The sequence below is a fragment of the Bubalus bubalis genome, chromosome 9 (assembly GCF_019923935.1).
Source record: "Bubalus bubalis isolate 160015118507 breed Murrah chromosome 9, NDDB_SH_1, whole genome shotgun sequence".
Lineage (NCBI taxonomy): Eukaryota > Metazoa > Chordata > Mammalia > Artiodactyla > Bovidae > Bubalus > Bubalus bubalis.
Genome location: NC_059165.1, coordinates 15,535,281 through 15,558,726, shown reverse-complemented (window position 1 = coordinate 15,558,726; position 23,446 = coordinate 15,535,281). Strand labels below are relative to the sequence as shown.

The 23,446-nt window shown below is 41.7% G+C and overlaps 1 protein-coding gene across 1 annotated transcript in view; it reads left to right on the top strand.

Annotated features, from left to right (window-relative positions):
- Positions 1 to 23,446, top strand: part of RHOBTB3 (Rho related BTB domain containing 3) — a 58,223-nt gene that overhangs the window by 25,529 nt on the left and 9,248 nt on the right. Inside the window, exons 7-10 of the mRNA XM_006047510.4 lie at positions 6,363 to 6,475; positions 9,912 to 10,032; positions 15,269 to 15,442; positions 18,164 to 18,330. Coding sequence (XP_006047572.2) covers positions 6,363 to 6,475; positions 9,912 to 10,032; positions 15,269 to 15,442; positions 18,164 to 18,330 — 575 coding nt within the window. The remainder of the gene's footprint in view (positions 1 to 6,362; positions 6,476 to 9,911; positions 10,033 to 15,268; positions 15,443 to 18,163; positions 18,331 to 23,446) is intronic.

Below are 23,446 nucleotides of genomic sequence, written 5' to 3'. Positions count from 1 at the left end.
TGTATGTCCAGTGACAGAACCTGCTTATCTTTCTCCTAGGGAGTAATTTTTTTTTTAATTGTAAAATTCATACATACAGATGGGAAAAAGGGGGAGAGAAAAGAAGAAAGTTCTCACGCCCTAGTACCTTTCCCCAGAGTTGATTGCCTGTTAGAAGTCGTTCATGTGTTCACTGTCTGATGCTTTTTGAGAGAAATGAATATGTTGAGAAACTTGCTGTAATGAAAATGTAACCTTTGGTGACTGCTGTTTCCTGGGAACCACAGGTAGTTTCCATGGGTGGAGCATGGAGTGGGAGGGGATGGCTGGAAGGAGATGAGGCTGGCAGGGCCCTTGGGAGCTGCTCCTGCTGTTCTGAGAAGCTTTTCTAGAACTTTATGCATGATCAGACTGGGCTTTGGGAAGATCCTCTCTAATGATGGTGGGAAGGTGGAAGAGCAGGCAAGATGAGTGCAGTTAGGAAGCACTGTTATTCTGGAGCTCAGCCTAAGGAAGGCCAATATTCTTAAAATAGGTGGTTGGTCTTGTAGCCTCTCTATCACCAGTACCAGTGCTCTTCAAACCTTAAAGTACCTGCCAGTCACCTGGTGATCTTGTTAATGTGCAGACTCCGATTCGGTGGGCCCTGGTGGGGCATCAGTTCAGTTCAGTCGCTCAGTCATGTCCAACTCTTTGCGACCCCAGGGACTGCAGCACACCAGGCTTCACTGTCCATCACCAACTCCTGGAGCTTGCTCAGACTCATGTCCATTGAGTCGATCATGCTGTCCAACCATCTCATCCTCTGTTGTCCCCTTCTCATCCTGCCCTCAGTCTTTCCCAGCATCAGGGTGTTTTCTAGTGAGTCACTTCTTCGCATCAGGTAACCAAAGTATTGGAGTTTCAGCTTCAACATCATTCCTTCCAAGGAACATTCAGGACTGATTTCTTTTAGGTTTGACTGGTTTGATCTCTTTGCAGTCCAAGGGACTCTCAAGAGCCTTCTCCAACACCACAGTTCAAAAGCATCAATTCTTTGGTGCTCAGCTTTCTTTATGGTCCAACTCTCACATCTGTACATGACTACTGGGAAAACCATAGCTTTGACTAAATGGACTTTTGTCAGTAAAGTAATGTCTCTGCTTTTTAATATGCTGTCTAGGTTGGTCATAGCTTTTCTTCCAGGGAGCAAGCTGAATTTCATGGCTGCAGTCACCATCCACGGTGATTTTGGAGCCCAAGAAAATAAAGTCTGTCACTGTTTCCACTTTTTCCCCATCTATTTGTCATGAAGTGATGGGACCAGATGCCGTGATCTTAGTTTTTTGAATGTTGAATTTAAAGCCAACTTTTTCCCTCTTCTTTCACTTTCATCAAGAGGCTGTTTAATTCTTCGCTTTCTGCCATAAGGGTGGTGCCATCTGCATATCTGAGGTTACTGATATTTCTCCCAACAATCTTGATTGCAGTTAGTGCTTCATACAGCCCAACATGGAACCAGTTCGTTGTTCCATGTCCAGTTCTAGCTGTTGCTTCCTGACCTGTGTACAGATTTCTCAGGCAGGTCAGGTGGTCTGGTATTCCCATCTCTTTCAGAATTTTCCACAGTTTGTTGTAATCCACACAGTCAAAGACTTTAGTGTAGTCAATGAAGCAGAAGTAGATATTTTTCTGGAACTCTCTTGCTTTGTCAATGATCCAGCAGATGTTGGCAATTTGATCTCTGGTACCTCTGCCTTTTCTAAATCCAGCTTGAACATCTGGAAGTTCTCGGTTCATGTATTGTTGAAGCCTGGCTTGGAGAATTTTGAGCATTACTTTGCTAGTGTGTGAGATGAATGCAATTGTGCAGTAGTTTGAATATTCTTTGGCATTGCCTTTCTTTGGGATTGGAATGAAAACTTATCTTTTCCAGTCCTGTGGCCACTGCTGAGTTTTCCAAATTTGCTGGCATATTGAGTGCAGCACTTTCACAGCATCATTTTTTAGGATTTGAAATAGCTCAGCTAGAATTCCATCATCCCCATTAACTTTGTTCGTAGTGATGCTTCCTAAGGCCCACTTGACTTCATATTCCGGGTTATCTGGCTCTAGGTGAGTGATCACACCATCATGGTTATCTGGGTCATGAAGATCTTTTTTGTACAGTTCTGTGTATTCTTGCCACCCCTTCTTAATATCTTCTGCTTCTGTTAGGTCCATACCATTTCTGTCCTTTATTGTGCCCATCTTTGCATGAAATGTTCCCTTGGTATCTCTAATTTTCTTGAAGAGGTCTCTAGTCTTTCCCATTCTACTATTTTCCTGTATTTCGATTGATCACTGAGGAAGGCTTTCTTATCTCTCTTTGCTATTCTTTGGAACTCTGCATTCAGGTGGATATATCTTTCCTTTTCTCCTTTGCCTTTCGCTTCTCTTCTTTTCTCAACTATTTGTAAGGCCTCCTCAGACAACCGTTTTGCCTTTTTGCATTTCTTCTTGGGGATGATTTTGATCACCGCCTCCTATACAGTGTAACAAATCTCCATCCATAGTTGTTGGCAGGCACCCTATCTATCAGATCTGACCCCTTGAATGCATGAGGGTCTGCATTTCCAGTAGTCTCCAGGCAGTGTTGATGTTTTGTACCACAAGTTGCTGCCGCACCTGCTCTTGGTAGAACTGGGACCACCAGCCACAGCCAGGGGATGAGGGCCTGGAATTCAGCCCAGAGGCCCTGGAGAGGAACCCAGTGATTAGTCTCAGGGAACAGGGTCAAAGTGGAATCGCCTGCCAGGCTGGCTGACACAGAGCTCTCTGGCGCTGGGGCTGTCCATGCATTCTTGTACCCCCTGCCTGAAGTTGAGGCGAGCGAATGCTCAGTGGTTGGGTGGAAAGCCAGTGAGCCTGGCAGTAGTGCCTAGAAGGCAGAGGTGCATGATGACATGGAGAGCTTGCTGAGCTGCAAGCCCCCAACCAGTTCAGGGCATGGACTTCTCAGTCTGACGCTTAGCTGTTGCCTCTCTGCTCTGAGCTTTGTTTGCGTGTGACCCAGGCAGGACGTAGTGCTAGGTACACACTGGCCACAGGCCACTGACCTGGGGCTACAGGGAGACCTGGATGTGGGTTGAAGGAAAAGGAAAGTGAATGCTTCAGCAGGTGCCTGATAATTATTCTTTAACTATTTACTCAGTATAACCTCAGACTCAAGCAAAAGTGCTACTGTTCGTTGTGTTTAAAAAGACAACAATCTCAGCAAAATACCATTTATTGAGAAGAAAAATCGACCAGATTCCCAATCTCAAATGTCTAAACATTTTCTGATGTTTTGTTTTTGCCCTTTGATCTTTTCTTGGTGCATAGGTTGCTTATTTTAAAAAAATATGTTTTTTAATTAAAGCAAACTAAAATTTGAAACCTAATTTTTTTTTTTCCCTCAGAGACTTAAGAGGCTGGGCTTATGTATTTTCTGTTTGTTTATCTTATTGTTGTCCAACATCTAAAAACTTTTGAACAGAGCACAAGTCTTAAGACACAGTTTCACACTGGTTTCCTCCTCGCCGCCCAGGCCTAGCCGCAGGTCCTGTTGGGAACCGTGGAAGACAGGAGCGGGTTGTGCTCACGTCAGTTGGACCGGGAAGCAGAGGCAGAACCCATGAGAGGGCGTGCTCCGGAATGTTTGCCCTGAGCAAACATGGGCTGAAAAACCCTATTAAACTTGTCTCCTCCTTTTTTTAGAAAAATGAACTAAATGACAGAGAATGTCTCCATTCTTTTTAAAAATTTTAAATTTTTAAAAATAATTTTCTTTTAACCTTTAGGAATTTGAAATGTTGCAGATATTGTGTCTACCATGGATATTCGAGTCCTGTATTTAGGAAGGGCCTTTTAATACTGTGGTTAACACTTTACCCCTGTAATGAAGGCCTCTGTTCATTTTCATATTCAAATTTCTGAGCAAACAGGCACAGTGAAAGTGCGTATATTAATTTCCTCTTGGATAGCTGCTAACATTGCATAATGTCTGAGTACGTCATGACTACCACTGACATTGCGTGTGCATGCTCAGTGGTGCCCGACTCTTTGCAACCCCATGAACTGGAGCCCGCCAGGCTGCTCTCTCCGTGGGATTTTCCAGGCAGGAATACTGGAGTGGATTGCCATTTCTTTCCCCGGGGGATCTCCCTACCCAGGGATCAAACCCACGTCTCTTGGGTTTTCTGCATTGTCAGGCGGATTCTTTACCACTGAAGGAGGAATAATCTGAGAAGTGAAGCCTGCAGTTTCCTGGTCTTGAGGAGTAATCCTTAAATGGCATACAATTGTAACATTCTTACGATACTGTGTACAGCCTTTATGCTGGCAAATTCCTGAGTCACAGGATCTCAGATGGATAGCAATTGAAATCTTTGTAAGAGCATCAAGAATTTAGCTTTGAGCTCTTCCTGCCACAGATGGCCCTTAGAATTTCACATCACTTATTGAAATGCTGCCAGGGTAAATGAATTTGTGGAAATGAGCGTAGTATTCTCCAGCTCTTTAAATTATTCTGTGATATGCTCTTTTCTGCACTGCATAAAAGAACAGCTGAATGCACATGGGTAGATCATGCTCTCTAAGGCTAAGTAAATAAGTGCTCTAAGAAGTTAAAGAAAATCACAATCAGTTATGTAGGATGACATTTAGAGCTCTGCTGTAACATATAGTACTATGCCTATTGTTAGCAGTAGTGGAGAAGGCAATGGCACCCCACTCCAGTACTTTTGCCTGGAAAATCCCATGGACGGAGGAGCCTGGTGGGCTGTAGTCCATGGGGTCCCTGAGGGTCGGACACGACTGAGCAACTTCACTTTCACTTTTCACTTCCATGCATTGGAGAAGGAAATGGCAACCCACTCCAGTGTTCTTGCCTGGAGAATCCCAGGGATGGGGAGCCTGGTGGGCTGCCGTCTCTGGGGTTGCACAGAGTTGGACACGACTGAAGCGACTTAGCAGTAAGGGTATGTTCTGTGTTGTTGTATTGAACTCGGCCATGGTGGGAGCATGTACCCCGCAGAATAGCAAATGCCCCAAATGAGGACTCTCCTTCCCCCACCCCGCTCCCAGGATACACTGTAGTAGTCCTGAAGGGCAGGTAAGGAGAAGTTTAAGATAGGCAAGGATGCCAAGCGCTGCAGGACTCAGCTCTAATGAGGCCTGAGAGCAACTGGACTGCCAGTCTGATTCTAAAAGATTAGTTTTGGATCTCCTTGGTACAGCCTGGTGGCAACTGCCTAATCTCACTGATTCAGTAAATGTTCATTCCGTGCCCTCTCCACTCCCCAGTATTCATGAAGGCACCTGGCAAAGTTCTGGATACCTGAAGGGAAATACCAGAAGAGAAGGACCAAGAGCAATTAGAAAAGGATCTCAAGTTACCCAGAGACATAAATCAGCTGAATTCATACCAGTTGTTAATGGTGGAGATAGAACTAGAACCTGGGTCTCCCAACTGTGTCCACCCACTCTGTATCTTTTTGAGTTGTATTTTTAGGATTTAGGACTGTCTATAAGGGATGGGCTGGATGGGGGTAATCTCTACAGAAATGCACTTTTGGAAACTTAGCTGCGTTGATAATAAGATTCACTTGATGTGGAAAAGGCCAGTTGGGAGTAGGAAGGCTGGGTAGGAGACTGCTGTGGGCCAAAGAGAGAAGTGTTTGGGGGAAAGGGAGACATTTTGCTGATCCTGGACGAGGAGACTGTAAGGCACAGAGGAAGAGGGGCTGACGGGAGTGAAGTGAACCTAAGAAGAGACGGCTTAAATGTGGGTTGGTGTGAAAAGGGCACGAGGGACCGGGTGGGGTGAGTTTTCTTTTTTTAATGTCCCAGTTGTGTGGTTCTACAGAAAATTATCCAGCTCTCTTCTTCCGGTTGGTTCTGTAAGAACTGGCTATGGAACATCCTCATCTGACCCTGACAGTGCATGAAACCAGAATGCATTCTGTTCCTTTGCCTGATGGTAGTCACTGCCCTTCATGATTGGTATCACTGAATACAGCCTTAGAAAGGACCGAATCCGCCTTGTACTCAGAGCAAGTAAATGAGTTGAGTGTTGGCCCTCTTGTGATGGGAACTCATATTCTAGCTGTTGCTGTTATCATTAGCCGATCGCCTGTTCTATAAAGAGGTGGCAGCTATTCAGGAAGAAGACTCCAGCTTTTGAGAAATAATTTAGGTGAAGGGAAACTTTTTTTTAACGTGAAAGCTTTTTAAACGTTTTAGTGTAATTGCAAGAATATATGTTTGATAAATAAAAATTAAAAGAAAATACTAAAAAGAAAGAGAAACATTGATACTCAGTAAAATATTTATCTTTCTTCCTGCTTTAACAAAAAATTCAACATATACTGATTTTTTTACAGGTGCCTTCCAGTGGGAAGAGTTAGAAGATGATATCAGGAAGAAATTGAAAGATTCTGGAGATGTTTCAAATGTAATTGAGAGAGTTAAATGCATTTTAAAAACACCAGGAAAGGTAAATTAGTTTATTGTAAGTTACTTTCTCTGAATTATAACTGGTATACTAAGGTGAATATACTGTGGAGTCATGAGGAAAGTTGATAATGTATTTTTTTCCTTAAGTCTATTTTTTGCTGTTTAAATGTTTTAAATATAAACATATGATTTCTTGCTATCTCTGATTTTAATTCATGTAAGAATTCAAATGTGTATGAGTCATGTCTTTAAAATGTTGGTTTGTGAATTCTGTTCCCTGAGACATTCCCCTGGGACTCTGGAATATGCAGTCTATGTTAAGAATGAAGGCTGTTGGATTTGCCCAGTTGTAGTCAGGCTAATGGGAGACGATGCTTTCTCACTGCTCACAGTTTCATTCCAAACAGTTTTCAGGGGCATGGCAGTTTCAGTGTGTGTCTTTTTCAAGAGTTTCGAGAAATCTCCTTGACTAGGTGGACAGCTGAGGATTTGTTTCTTATCCAGTATAGAGTTAAAATCATAGGTTCAAAGATTATAGAAATATAGACTTTGTATATGGTCATAATCTATTGCACATGAAAACCCTAGTAACTGAGATTTTGCAGAGTCTGTAAGAGCCTTAAGAGTAAATCTGTTCACTTTTAAGATGACTACATTAAACAATTTAGCCAGAATCATATTTCAGATTCTGTGATAAGCAAAGCGGCTACAATAGATAAAAAGGCAAGTTGTGTGCACTGCTTAGCAGAATAGAGGTTTATGTTAAATGTAAGAAAAATGATTATTTCTTTAATTTTTTATACAGGTGACTGTCAATGCTACAACCTAAGTTTATTAACATTTTAAGTTAATGTTTCAAAACTGCACTAAGTTTTTATAAAGATTCCTGACTATTCTTTAAATAAAAAAAAAGATCTCTTTTTAAACAAAATATGGAATTAAAGGATAAGACCATTCTTTTCTTGTTTTAATAACACATTGAAGCAGGTATACAGAAGCTGGCCACTTGTGCAGGTGTATGGCAGGGTGGTAGCTCTTACAACCTAATTCAGCTAAATAATGCTTTTGTAGAAATGTGCATTATAGACTTGCACTCTGCTTTCCAAAAGTTCTCTAGATGAAGTTGCTCACAGACCAGTGAAAATACATATATTCTCTCCAAACTTCTGCCCTAGCTTTTTTTTTTTCTTCAAATTCAAGGCATAGTTGGAAGTTCTTGGTGGCCTAATAGTTAGAATTCTGGGCTTTCATTGCTGTGGCCTGAGTTCAGTCCCTGGTCAGGAAATTAAGATCCTACAAGCCATGTGGTATGGCCCAAAAAAAAAAAAAAAAAAAAATCAAGGCTTGGTGACAAGGAAATCTGTTATACAGATTCATAATCTTTATATATTGATACCTAAAATACATCTACATGTATTCATGATGTACAAATTCATAACCTTTACCTAAATGTTTAGGACAGAAGTGCTGCCTGTTGTTCTAAACCTGAGCTTTTCCTTGGGTTGGATTCTGAACAGTCATTCCTTTGAGTAGCAAGAATAAAACAACTTCTTCTTGGGTAAGGGAAAGCTGGGGCCTGTATTAGTCCATGGAACTGAATTAAATCCTTCCTTTGTACAGGGGGACACAGGGGTTCTTATGTGCTTTCCTCCTGTGCTTTCCCGGGGGTCTCTCTTCTTTGAGTATTGGGAATGAGGAAATACTCCGTTTAAATTGTGTCTGCCACAAATTACCTGTGGCTTTGAGTAAGTCTTCTCAGGGCTTTCTCTAGAATGAGGGATAAACTAGGCATAGTTTATCAGTTTATCAGGCATACTTTATAGGATTTACTGAATCCTAACCATTCTAACCAATCCTAACCACAAAGAACTTCCATCTATGCCTGCTAAGTCGCTTCAGTCGTGTCCGACTCTGTGTGATCCCACAGATGGCAGCCCACCAGGCTCCCCCGTCCCTGGGATTCTCCAGGCAAGAACACTGGAGTGGGTTGCCATGTCCTTCTCCAATGCATGGAAGTGAAAAGTGAAAGTGAAGTCACTCAGTTGTGTCTGACCTGCAGCGACCCCATGGACTGCAGCCTTCCAGGCTCCTCCATCCGTGGGGTATAGTTTATCTCTAGACTGATTTCTGAAGCCTCTGCTAGCCCTCAGGTTCTGATGATGCTTTTTGACTGTTCCTGTGCTTTATGTGTAGGAGTCCCCCAAGTCCTCACCCCCAGTTCCTTCAGTGTGTATTAACGAATACTGTGTATAAGAACTTAGATTACAGGAGCTGGGTTTGTATAATCCTGTTTTGGTTGTCTGTTTTGCTCATGGATATCATCCCGGAGTGTATGTTCTTCTTTGAGAGGCAGGATAAGGTTTTTTTCCTTCTCGCCAAACGTTTTAACTTCCCACCCTAGTAGATTAACTAAGAGTGGGGAGTAGGTGCCTGTTATTCTTATTGCTAATGTTGTATGTACACTTGGTTATTTCTTAGAGATAAAGCTTTCTGAATTTCCTGTCTAGCTGAGTAGAGGGTCAAAAGTTCTGACCCGGCCTGAGGTTCTGAGAGTCAGCCAGGGAAATGGGTGATGGAGGAAGGGAGAGGGGCTGGCCCTCATTTCCTGGGGCTCTTTCCTTCAGAAAGGATTGTCTGAAGGATCACAGAAAGGATACAAAGAGCACCAGATCCTGCTCCCCCCTGGACCAGAGAAAGGCTGGAGACCCCCAGCCTTCTTCACTGTTAACTGGAGGCTCCAGCTAGGAATTGGGAGAGGACAGATCAGTGTGGTCATGGGACAGGGTTTCTAGAGCTCCAGATGAGAGATGCAGGCAGCCTCTGATAGATTCCAGCCATCAGGACTGTGGGCAGGAGAGATATTTAGGATTATAAGGTTGTAGATCAAGATGCATTAGTCCCTCACTCCCAGATGTATTAACCTTGAATCTAGTGAGCAGTAGAACTTGATGTGATTGGTGAAAAATATGTGTGTTTTCTTAATTGCAAATTAAATTTTGTGTATGTATTTTCTTAACTAGTGAATAGACAAGCAGGTTGTATATGCAAACATGTTTTACTAGGCATTCATATGAGGTCGCAAATTAAATTTTGTGTATGTATTTTCTTAACTAGTGAATAGACAAGCAGGTTGTATATGCAAACATGTTTTACTAGGCGTTCATATGAGGTCGCACTACTATTGTCCGTTTCCCAGGTGACAAAGGTCCAGGGGCTTCAGCGCCCACAGCTTCTCAGTTGTAGACTTTTCACTTAGCCGGCTCCTTCGCTGCCGTGAGTGCCGCGTAGTGCACTGGTGCTATGGCAGGTAGCAGATGTAGTTCTCGAGGGCAGGTTTCCACGAAAGCTGTGACCAGAGATGCCATAGAGGGGGTAATCATTACTCCTTTAGACAGCAGAGATTTCCACGTTCTCTAAGCAGATTATCAACGCATATTGTATAATATTTCCTCTCGTATTTTTATTTCTCCTTATAGTTTAATTGCCTAAGGAACTGCAAAACCTATCAAGCCAGAAAACCTCTGTGGTTTTATAACACTTCCCTCAAGTTTTTCCTTAATAAACCAATGCTTGCTGATGTTGTCTTCGAAATACAAGGTACGGTTCAGTTTTTACAAAGTTCATCATTTGTTTTAATTTCTTATTTTAACTTTCTGTTTCAATTTCGAGTATTTTGGGTGAAGGATTGACTATTCTGTATTGTAGGATGTAGGTTAATAGTACTTGAATTTCTACAAATTTCTACAGTTTCTAGAAAATTTCATTTTCTAGGGAAATGAAATATTTTATTAAAATAAGAAAATAAATTTATATTTTCCTTAGTTTGTTGTTACTGTTACCCAGTGCTTCATTAACTTTTAGGGACTACCAGGGGAGAGAGTAATGTTACAGATCACCCAGTTGTGTATTTTGTTTGTGTATTTCTTTAAGGTCGTAGTTTTTAAATCATTTGAAACTAGCCCCCTCAACATTTAGCATTACGTCTAGTTTATGTTTTCAGCTCTTTTCCTTTTTAATTGAGCAAAAGGAACTACTCTTGCTTAGGGTCAAGCCTGGCTTACATCACGTGTCTGTAGTTATCACTACATTTACTTCTTAATGACACTCAGAGCAATTGCTGCTTTTTAGCTCTGTTGGAAAGTAATGCTCCCTAATTTTACTAAAGATGATCTCTTTTAATGCCCATTATTGTTATTCGCTTGGATACTTTGTCACTTTAGTAGATTGAAAGCATAGTCTTAAAAATGAATTGTGAAATGCCTTTAATTAGGAAAGTTGTTTCCAATGAATTAAGTACACTTTCAGGTGGGCTGTTACTAAAAGGAAGATTTAATTTAATTTTATGGTAGAAATGTATGGCAGCTAATAGTACCTTACTTTTAAAAAATGTTCACCAGAAGGATTTGTTTTGCTTTTAACTCTGGTCACTTGCCAAGACAGACAGTGAATTGGAAACTTTCCAAGGTGCCTTTGAGTAAGCGGCTATTTGTAGCTGCAGTGTGAGTATGGGCTACTGAGAATGGGACAGTCAGTGACCTTGAAATTATGTAAAAAGGGATTCGGAGAAAAGAAGGCTCACAGTTGACCAAATTTCCTTATAATTTGCATAGGAGGCACTGACACCAATTATTGTACACTATTATTTTGCAATATTATTTTAATATTGTATATTATTTTGCAATGTTATTTTAAAATAATAGTTTTAAATATTATTAAATAATAGTGTAAGATATTCTTTTACAATAATATAGTAAAATATTATTTTAATATTTTACACTATTATTTTAGTGTAACCTGTTGAAAAGAGTTTCGTGGGGAGTGTGCAATGCATGAAAATATATGTTACACTGAGAGGAGAGAGAGAGCAGCGATACAGAGAACACTCTTATAGCCTCCTGCTTTTCTTCGGTGATCCCACCCACCGACCCTTCGCAGGCACCTGCTTGCACCCCCACCGTGGCAGCGGCCAGACCTGCAAGAGCCCCCGTAATGCCTGCGGATACTGCATGGCAGCTGTTCTAATGCCCTTTGTAGCCTCCTCGGTCAACACCTGAGGCCCAAAGGAGTCAGGAGCGGAGAGGAGCAGGAATGGGCGAAAGCAGGGTCCAGCAGCACCTCTGCCATCCACTGGCGGAGGGGCCGCCTAGCTCTGAGGACTGTGGGGAGGGCAGCTCCCAGAGCGGTGGTCACGGCTCTGGGGAGGGTCTGCAGCCCTAGCTCCAGCCTTGGCTTTGCTTTCCAGACAGTGTGTATGTATCCTTGGGCCGGTCCTCCGTATGTCCGCCTGGAGTCTTCTCATTTGCAAAGTAAAGACCATGAATCATGTTGATTCTAAAAGGTCCCTTCTAGTGTTAAGCTTGATGACACGGTAGTGACAGAGCAGGTCAGGGTTTTGCTTGGAAGCATTTTTACTATTTAATAGGTTTGGCTGTTACTTTGCTTTTCGGATCCTCTGTTTCCTCACCTGTGAAACGGGGATGCTAGTTTCTACCTGGGAGAGGGTGACTGGTCGTGAGGATGGAGATGATGGTGCGTGGAAAGACACATTTAGAGGCCTCATAGGCAGACCGCACTGCGGTTTTCTGTGCTGAATCCAGGGCTGCAGCAAATCCTTTTTAAAAAATGTTCAGACATCACTGACAACTGACTGGAGTTGACATGAGATATAAAACTATGACTGAAATAGTCATCAAATGTACACATATACAATGTGTATATGTATACAATGTGTATGTAAGTTTGTGTCTTTTTCCATTAAATAAAACTAGTCACAGTAAACTTTTGGATATGATGTAGAAGGATATGTTTCCTTTTGACATTTGAATCTGTGCCTTATGAAAAATACTATTACAGAGCTACATTCTGTCTTGTTTACTTAGTACATATTCTGAACCTCTCTTGAGCTAGACAAGTTTCCTGTTTTCAGGATAAAACAAAAGAATGATTCTAAAAATTTCATTTTTGAAACTTGGCAAGTAGTGTGAAGAAGGTATGAAAAATGTAGTATTTCAGTGTGTAATAAAAACAAGGATCCTTGATAATCTGTGCAAAGTTACTGGAAACTGGGCTTTAACTATTGTTTCACTCTTAAAACTTTCTGAAAAAAAAAAAGTAACAATTTAGTACTACAAAGGAAAGTTACTTTAGGTCTTGATGTTTTCAAAGGACATATTTATCTGTTAACTAGAAAACTAATGTCTTCTTCCCCCTGTAATTCTTCAGCTCTATCCTATTGCTGTTGTGTAAATAATCACTACATTATTTTCATTTAGCATGTTTTATACTTTGCTTATATATATATATATATACACACACACACACACACACACACACACACACAGTGTTTAAAAATGTGGCTGTACTGAGAGGTATTGTATTACAGTCTCACAGTAGAACAATTTATAACACCAAAACAGTAGTTTGAAAGGGTGAGAAACAGAAATGGATATTTTCTTGATTGGAGGTGTAGTGGTTTTTCAAACTTAATTCCAAGCTTGAAGTGGGCCTTGAAAATGCCTGAAGGCCTTGCGTGTTCTGTTCTTGGTTTTGTAACTCCATTGTAACCACAGTTATCAACAGGAAATTTCTGTTCAAGTTTCAAGGTTACCCATCAAGTTTCTTTCCCATCTACTTCTATCTACTAGGTGGTTTTTTTTTTTTTTTGCCAATCTTAAATTCCTCTGCTTACCCCAAATTATTTATTTAAGCCATACTCCTTTTTTTTTTCTTTTTTCATGGTTCCTTATTTAAGATTTTAGAATCTTAAAGTTGGAAGTCAAATTGCATTGCCTATTTGAATTTTTTGTTAATTGCTGTGTACAGATACATCCAGCACACTTTCATTGTGGAAACTGGTCACCCCCCACCAATGGACACTGTAACATTGAGGGCGGGTGACTGAAAGTCAGAGAGGGGGTCAGGAAGGGAGGCTGCCTGCTGGTAGGTGTGGGGACCTGGCAGGAGAACTCCTAAGACTTCTCCCTGCACGCAGGGGAGATGGGTCTGCACGGGTGCCGGGCAGTGAGCACAGAACTGGCGCTGTCATGCATCGCATGTAGATCCTGAGGGGCCATTGTCTTTGGAGAAAGCACTAGGCTTACATGGAACTTTTTCTCCCTTTTTTTCTGAGCCAGAAGATGTTGTGCTTGGATATTAAAGAGCATGAAGAACCCGGTAACTAAATATTTTGAAGAAGAATATATGCCCCTGAGAAGTATGAGATTTGGGGGCTGCCAGATGCAGACTTGTGGGCAGGGCAGAGTAGTCTGGCTCATAGAGCTACTTTCTGGAGGGGGAGAGTTTTGTCACTCACACTGGGTGTGGTGTCTTCCACCAAACTAAAAGTTTGGCATCTCCACACAGATATAAAGAACAGACTTTTGGACTCTATGGGAGAAGGCGAGGGTGGGAATGATTTGGGAGAATAGCACTGAAATGTGTGTATTACCATATGTGAATCAGATCACCAGTCCAAGTTCGATGCATGAAACGGGGCACTCAGCACTGGGACAGCCCAGCGGGATGGGCTGGGGACGGAGCGGGGAGGGGGGTTCAGGATGGCGGACACGTGTACACCCGTGGCTGATTCATGTCACTGTGTGGTAAAGCCACCACAATATTGTAAAGTCATTAGCCTCCAATTAAAATAAGTTAATTTAAACAAACAACAGAAAGATAATAAAAGTTTGGCATCTCCAAAGCAAGGTAGCTCCATATTTCTCATCTTTGTACATTCAGTACCAAACGTGGTGGTTGTCACGTGGCCGATGCTTGATGGTGATCTGTGGTTCGTGGTTTCCTCAGGAGGTGGGAATGGTGAGCCCCAGGCTAGCTGAGTCCCATCTGCAACAGCCGTGGTCCCTTGGCATGGTAGTTGGAGGGCTTAGCAAGTTTCACTGGAGAGTCAGTTCAGTTTCATGTGCTTCAGTGAGGCATATAGGCTGAAAAGTGAAAAGTGAAGTCACTCAGTTGTGTCCAACTCTTTGCGACCCCATGGACTGTAGCCTGCACCAGGCTTCTCCATCCATGGGATTCTCCAGGCAAGAGTACTGGAATGGGTTGCCATTTCCTTCTCCAGGGGATCTTCCTGATCCAGGGATCAAACCCAGGTCTCCTGCCTTGCAGGCAGATGCTTTACCCTCTGAGCCACCAGGGAATATGTATGCTGAGGGGCCTTTAAACTTTAAAGCAGCCCTGGCCCTCCCACAAGCAGGCATTATTCATCTAGGAAGGGGGGGTTCCCTGTGGAGGTACTGTGACAGGGAGGAAGCGGGGGACTAGATCATCCATCCTCTTCTGAATTTTCCATGAAGTCTGAAATGTTGCCTTTGGCCCCACAAGAATTTCCCTTGCCATTCTTGCTGTGATCTATGAACTGCTTAGGCTAAGCATGATTTATTTTCCTGTTTCTGATACACAGAAGCCCAGCCAAGACTGTACTGTGAATAATGGCTGTGTTTCCTTGGGAGGGCACTTGGGCAGGGGTGGGTAGTGGTATTTCAAGCCAATTGTAGAGGAATAGATGTTTTGTTATAAAAACATGTAACAAAATATTTCATTTCAGTGTTTCTAGCTTCGGGAAATAAAAACTAAGTAACAAATAATTGCCTGACTTGCAAATTGTTCCTTTCAAAGCCAACTTTTGAACTCTCTTAATTTTTCAATTTATTTAAAAAACTAAAAAGTCTCTGAATTTTAATCACCCTCAGATCTGGTTTCTGAATATCAGCTTAGCTGTGCCTAATGCAGTACCATTCTGATTAGAAGGAAAATTGCTAGAACAGTAACTCGGCAAGCTTATGGCCCTTAGCTGTTTCCCTGTTGAACCTTATAGGTACGACGGTGCCGGCCCACAGGGCCATCCTGGTGGCCCGGTGTGAAGTGATGGCAGCCATGTTTAACGGGAATTACATGGAAGCAAAGAGTGTTCTGATTCCAGTTTATGGTGTTTCCAAAGAGACTTTCTTGTCATTCTTGGAATATCTATATACAGACTCCTGTTGCCCAGGTGAGCCATTATACATGTTAGATGATGATGATGTTCTGTCTCTAAGTCATGTCCGACTCTGAGACTTCATGGACTGTAGCACGCCAGGTTCCTCTGTCCTCCACTGTCTCCCAGGCTTTTCTTTGCTCAGATTCATGTCCATTGAGTGTACATGATACTATCTAACTATCTCATCCTCTACTGCCCTTTTCTCCTTTGTTGGGCTTGCCTCCTGGCTCAGTGGTAAGGAATCTGCCTGACAATGCAGGAGACATGGGTTCAATCCCTGGGTCGGGAAGATCCCCTGGAGAAGGAAATTGGCAACCCACTCCAGTATTCTTGCCTGGAGAATCCCATGGACAGAGGAGCTGGGGGCGGAGGGGCGGGGGCTACACTCCATGGGGTCGCAAAAGAGTTGGACACAAGACCTAAGCAACAAGAACATGTTAAATAGAATTTCATAATTCTTTCTTTCCTGATAATCCATTTTGAGACATTGCTTTCTATGAAACCTCTTTTCATTTAAGGGTTGTGGGAGCTGACATCATGGAATGTGCCAAGCAGGTGGAGGTGATGTTGGGACAACAGAGAATTTTCATAGTCAGTTCAAGTGCAAGAGTGGTGATTGGGTGCCTCTTGTGGGCTCTCAGACCCTGGGATAAGTTCACGAGTCTCTGCAGTGCTGAGAGCACGCTGATCATGGCAGGCCCTCTGAGGTGGAGGGGTCTCATGGTACTCAGCGGCTACTCCACTACCGCAGATTAGGGCGGAGAACTCCCCAGAACACTGTCCTTTCATGAGGAGAATAGGGTTGGGCAGCCACTTTTATGGCTCTGACTTCTGATTGAGACACTTTCAAGAAATTTCAATATTCTGAGATTCCTGTGGTTGTCACTCTAGCCCAGAGGATGGCCTTTTTCCAACTTTTAATGCTAAAAATACTGCCTTTTTTTTTTTTTTACCAGCTGAGCCACAAGGGAAGCCAAAATATCAGTTTAATTAGAAAAGTCCAGTAGGCAAGATCTATTGCAGTATGGAAGAGTAACATCATACTCTCCTAAAGCAGACTTAGACAAAAACTTTTCTTCAGTGGTTGAGAATGCCCAGTGGACTGTAGGATTTATTTCCCTGTTCACCGACTGTTGACTGGGTACTGTCTGTGGCAGCTGCAGAGTGGACCAGGTTTTGCAGGTTCCCTGGACCTGGAGGCACTTTAGATAAACTGCAGAATCCTTGCCACAGACCTGGAGCCTTGGGATGCAGGCATGGAAGCCCCTTTTAACTAGTTTTTTTTTTATCCTTTGACCACCAGATGGCTCCCACTGCAGATACAACCAGAATAAGCCCTGGTGGTGTAGTCCAGGAGCCTGAGGCCTTGGTTACAAGGACTGGGCCAGGCACCCTTGCCAATATAAAAAGGAAATACACCTTTCAGACCATACCTCTCTTCAGGCTTACGGCTTTAGTTTTACATTCAGAAATGTCTGTTTTTGAAATCTCCTGAGTTTTAAATAAGTCATGAGCCCTCTAGTGAAAAGTTTTAGAAATTCCAGGACAGAAAATTCTTTTAATTGAATCAGTTCTGGTCTTGCAGCCATCTATAGAATGTTTTGGAGTCAGTTACAGTCGTTAGTGTTAGAGACTGGCTTATCATTGCTGTTTAGTAAAAATTAAAGCATTGATTCTCATCAGAATGTCTGTTACTGGGTATTTTATTATTTTGGTATTGGAAAAATTTGTATATTAAAATATACAAATTTGAGTGGATTTGGAATAATAAGGAAATTTGTTTTCTCAGTTGCCCTCTCACTAGAGTAATTGAAGCTTTGGATTTTAAGTTTTATCTTACTAATTAGAAAAAAATGCTCAGAAAAGCAGCAAAACTGTAAGACAAAATACTTTAACAATGTAAAAGGTGAAGTGTGGGGGGGAAATGAGTCAAAATGAATAAACAGAAAGTTAACCTGGATACAGGAATACTTGCACTGGGAGATTGCAGAAAGGAAAATAATCTGTTCATTTTGATAAATATTTATTATATACACTATTCTTGGTTCCTTGCTACATTTAAAGAGGGACAAGAAAGAATTACATGAAAAAAAATCATTTGACATACAGAGAAGTGTTTTTAAAAAAAAAAAAACTAACAAAAAAAAACCTGGTGACTGCAGGGGTTTAGGGAAGGGGGATATTTTAGTGCTTAATGGGTACAGAGTGTCAGTTGAGGAAGAAGAAAGACGTTTTGGAGAAGGGAGGTCATTACTCACCAATGTGAATATACTTCATGCCACTAAAGTATGCACTTAAAATTTTAACGTTCTGTTTACACTTAAAACTTTGTGTTACATTTATTTTACCACAATAAAAGCCAAACAAACCCGGGGACTTAAGCCAGAAGAAAAAATCACAAGGATTTAGTATAGCTAACAGACAGAACTGCCCAGTAGCCCTGGAGTTGGTTATTAAGGGCAACAGTAGAATCTCTTTTGTCTAGAGAATTAAAAACAACAACAACAACAACAGGTTCACTTCTGAGTCCAAAAGCGTGAATGAATTCCACTTAAAATGGAGTCATCGTTTAGATTGCAGACTCAACTCCTTCAAGGCCTTTTCTAGGCATTCTCTTTGACACTGCTTGGTACAGTCAGCATGTCTTCGTTTTTGCTGTTGTTCTGTGGCTAGGTCAGAAAGCGGACGGTGTTATTATTGCCCATTCTCTCTTCTTTGCCTTCCTTGTGTCAGCCGGCATTTTCCAGGCTATGTGCCTCCTGATCTGTGCAGAGATGTACCAGGTGTCCAGACTGCAGCACATCTGTGAGCTCTTCATCATCACCCAGCTGCAGAGCATGCCGAGCCGGGAGCTGGCGTCCATGAACCTCGACATAGTCGACCTGCTCAAAAAAGCCAAGGTAATTGGCCCCTACGTTTCTGGTTGGTTGATTTTTCAAAAAAAAAAAAAAATTATATTACTTCAAACATTTTTTTGTTTGTTTCTCAAGAGTTCCATTACCCTTACGAACTAATGAAAATTAATGAAAAAAAAAGATTGAAGAAGGAAATGGCAATCCACTCCAGTACTCTTGCCTGGAAAATCCCATGGACAGAGGAGCCTGGTAGGCTACAGTCCATGGGGTCGCGAAGAGTCGCACATGACTGAGTGACTTCAGTTTCACTTTTTCACTGATGAAAATTAGTTTGGAAATTTGGCTACATGAGTAAAAGTGCCCTGACAACACATCTGCAGATAATTTTGGAGCATAGTGTTTTTGAGCAATGCTTTTCTAAGGAAATAGTTGCCAATATGGAATTTTTCCAAGTGAATGGTGGTCCTTGTTAGTGTCAGTCCTGTGTGATGCTGTATTGCTCTGTACAGGCAGTAGAGAAAATAGAACTTCCCTTGAATTTCCCTCAAATGATCCCATCTTAGGATTCCTTAGAGAAAAATGGAGTCATCGTTTAGATTGCTGACTCACTCCTTCAGGGCTTTTTTCTAGGCGTTCCCTTCAATACTGGATGATTCATACATACTGATAAGGGATGGTTAGTCTGAACTCATTTATTTGTTCGTTCATTCATTCTTCCGTATGCCCGTTCACTTCATGAGCATGTTTTACAGCTCTGCTTGTTTGCCGGACTGTTGACGGACTTGTCAGTTCCTTCAAGCATCTTTCACTGAAGCGTCTCAATGTGTGAGGAGTTACTCTAGTATTCCATGGCCTGCCCTGAGACAGCCGTCAGGGCACAGTGATCAACTCTGGACTTACATTAAGCTGAACCTTCTGTTTTTCACAAGAATGTATTTGGTCCATCATAACAGATGATCAGGACTTTGTAAAATGTTATCTGGCATACAACATATTGGTTGTCCCTATCAACTTTGACATCCAGAATTAGGAAAATATGACAAGTTTGTCTTCATCCAAGTTACTAAGACAGAGCCACGTAAGGGGGCAAAGGACTGACTCTCTGACAACTAAAAGCTTACCTCCATGCTCTGGGTGTTAGTCACTCGGTCGTGAGTGACTCTTTGTGACCCCATGGACTACAGCCTGCCAGGCTCCTCTGTCCCTAGATTTCTCCAGGCAAGGACACTGGAGTGGGTTGCCATTCCTTCTCCAGCCTCCGTGCTGAGATGAATTCATTAATCCCTGTGTCCATTTCTGGGAATGGAAGGGAATTCATTTAAAGCATCTAGGTCTTCTCTTATTATCTCCATAGCTATTTTTCATTTCTCTCATAATCAAGTCCTCAGATCAGATGTATTTAATATTAGAGGAAAAACAAATTTTAAAGAAGAGATTAACCTTTATCTGTCTTTGAAATATAATTACATTGAGCTTGGGATTAATAGCTATTCTCTAGATTTAGGTTAAAAATTCTTTTTTATTCTTTCTAGCATTTTCACATTCATTTTTGATGTATCATTTTCATGCATTCTAACAAGTCTTTCATACTTTAAAAAAAAATGTGCACAAGCTTTGTTTTCCTTATCTTGTAGTATCCTTTTACATAGTTCATGCATAAGAGAACTTTCTGCTTGGTTGCATTGATTTCTTTAAGTGCCCCTCCCCAACACACACACACCCCCCCCACACACACACGGTTCCTCATGAGAATCATTTATGATTGTATTGTCAGAAATTCTTCCTGACCTATTTTCCCTGAATGTGCAGTTTCTGACTGTGTGAGTAGTATTCTTATTTTTCCCCTTGAATTTTTAAAGTCTAAGACACCAACTCTGCTTGAATTTTACTGTTTCTGAAGATTTTTCTGTTTGCTAGCATTAAGCCTGCTTTCGCTCGTTTTCCTTTAGTCTGTTCCTGGCAGTCCCTAATTTGCCAATATGAATCAGAAAAAGGATCAGTTTTCTTCCCAGTTCTCTTTGAAGTTCCTAGGTTGAGGTTCAGCTTTGCCAGCAAGTTCATCTGTTGGTCAGACTTTGACCTTTCCCTCATTGCGTCTTTGACTTCTGTCTTTTGGCACAATTAGACTTCTAGTGGCTCTCTGAATAATTGAAATTTCCAATCCCTCTATCATCTCTGCCTGTTTTGTATTGTATATCAGGAAAACATCATTCATACTTTTAAAACAATTTTAATAGAGAAAGGGGTCACAAAGAGTTTTAGGCAGGAGATGATTACTTATTTTTTAAGACATATTTATTTATTCTGGCTGCGTCGGGTCTTAGCTGCAGCTTGTCGGGTCTAGTTCTCTGACCAGGGATTGAATCCAGGCCCCATGTATTGGGAACGTGGAGTCTTAGCCAGTGGACCGCCAGGGAAGTCCCACATCATCCACAGTTTTAGTACAGATAAGAAGATTTGGTGTTCTCTGTCTCACTTCTGCTGGAACTTTCCTCTAACCTCTCTCAGTTCTTTACCATGATTCTACCTTCAGATTCATATATTTCCGTCAGGTTGGAATCTTAACATGCAACAAAGGCTTTCTGCCCCCCCTTAATCAGATCAGTTCCTTTGGATCAAGGTAGAAATGCCCTATTCCTCGTCTCCTTTAAACCTTATCTTGGCAGACTTTGGTGATTCCTCTGAAGTCCTATTTACTCTCATATTAAAGTGTTAAGTTCAACTTCTTGTAATCTGTGCATTGATACTTGGCTTCTTTAAGCCACCATTTTTGTTTCTGACGGTTTCCTTGTGAGGTTTTTTTGGGGGGGATACTTTCTCCATCGTTACTATTCTTCACAGGGCTGTTAAATGCTGTAGCATTTGCTTTATGGTATTTTTTTAAATGTCTTTAAAAATTCCATTATTTATTTCAGTTTAAACTGTCCTCTCGAGTCAGCACATATTCTTCCCCAAATGTAGTTTTTCCAGTGGGATACATTTCATTTCTTGCCAAGAGCCCATAATTATAAAATCTTAAATCTTATTCAAAAATAAAATTCTGCCCTTGAACCATGTTTTTAATAGCCGGCTATTCATTTCTGTGATCTCCCTCTCTCTTGAAGTCACAGCCTGTAGGCAGTATTCTAATCAGCGAAAACATAAAGTAAAAAAAGATTGTTAAAATGTGATATAGTATTAAAGGAACTATAAAGTCTCTTACAATTCAAAAATTCCAATTTTCTATAATTAAAATCAGGGCTTCCTTGGTGGCTCCGAGGTAAAGATTCCACCTGTCAATGCAGGAAACATGGATTCAATCTCTGGGTCAGGAAGATCTCCTGGAGGAGAAAATGGCAACTCATTGCAATATTCTTGCTTGGAAAATCCCATGGGTAGAGGAGCCTAGCAGGCTATAGTCCATGGGGTCGTAAAGATTTGGACTCAACTTAGCAAAGGAACAACGCCAACATAATTAAAATCAGAAGGACATTTGAATTTACATATTAAAATATTCCCACTGCTACTGCTACTGCTAAGTCGCTTCAGTCGTGTCCGACTCTGTGCGACCCCATGGACTGCAGCCTACCCGGCTCCTCCGTCCATGGAATTTTCCAGGCAAGAGTACTGGAGTGGGTTGCCATTGCCTTCTCCTAAAATATTCCCACATTATGACTTAAAAAGAGTGATACTTGAGTTTCTTCTTTAAGATTTGAGATTACAAATCTGTTTTCAATGTAGTTTTACTTATTGCTTACATGCGCTTTCCTGACAGCTCAGATGGTAAAGAGTCTGTTGATGTATGGCAAGACCAATACAATATTGTAAAGTAATTAGCCTCCAATTAAAGTAAATAAATTTATATTAAAAAAGAAAAGGAAAGAAAAAAAAAGACTCTGCCTGCAATGCAGGAGACCCAAGTTTGATCCCTGGGTTGGGAAGATCTCCTAGAGAAGAGAATGGCTATGCACTCCAGTATTCTTGCTTATATACTATTTTTGAGTATAACAAGAATACTGGAGTGGGTAGTCATTCTCTTCTCTCTAAGAGAGCTAGGGCTTTCCTGATAGCTCAATTGGTAAAGAATCCACCTGCAATGCAAGAGACCCCAGTTTGATTCCTGGGTTGGGAAGATACCCTGGAGAAGGGATAGGCTACCCACTCCAGTATTCTTGGGCTTCCCTGGTGGCTCAGCTGGTAAAGAATCTGCCTGCAATGTGGGAGACCTGGGTTCGATCCCTGGGTTGAGACCATCCCCTGGAGAAGGGAATGACTACCCACACCAGTATTCTGGCCTTGAGAATTCAATGGATTACAGTCCATAGGGTCGCAAAGAGTTGGATACGACAGCGACTTTCACTTAAGAGATCTATTAATATATTTAGCCTAAAGGTAGAAACAACCTAAATGTTTATCAACAGATGAGTGAATTAAACAGATACGATATATGCAGTGAAATATTACTTGGCCTTAAAAAGGAACAAAGTTTGTGTATATATTGTGATGTGTGTGTGTGTGTGTGTGTTCAGCCGCTCAGTCATGTTTGACTCTTTGCGACCCCATGGACTGTAGCCCACCAGGCTCCTCTGTCGATGGAATCTTCCAGGCAAGAACACTGGAGTGGGTTGCCATTTCCTCCTCCGGGGGATCTTCCCAACCCAGGAATCAAACCCGGGTCTCTTGCATCTCCTGCATTGGCAGGCCAGTAGTGCCTCCTGGGAAACCCATGTGTGTGTGTGTGTGTGTGTGTGTGTGTGTGTGTGTGTGTTTTAATTGGAGTATAGTCGCTTTACAGTGTCGTGTTAGTTTCTGCTGCGCAACAGTGTGAATCAGCTATATGGATATATATATCCCTTTCCCTCTTGAGCCTTCATCCCCCACACCCCATCCCAGAGCACCTAGGTCATCACAGAGCACCAAGCTGAGCTTCCTGTGGTATACAGCAGCTTCCCACCAGCTATCTATTTTACACATGGTGGTGTGTATATGTCAGTCCTAATCTCCCTATTCATCTCAACCTTCTCTTCCCCCATGTGTCCACATCTGTTCTCTACATCTGCATCTTTATTCCTACCCTGCAAATAGCTTCATCAGTACCATTTTTCTAGATTCCATATATATGCATTAATATATGATCTTTGATTTTTTTCTCTAACTTCACTTCACTCTGTATGACAGACTA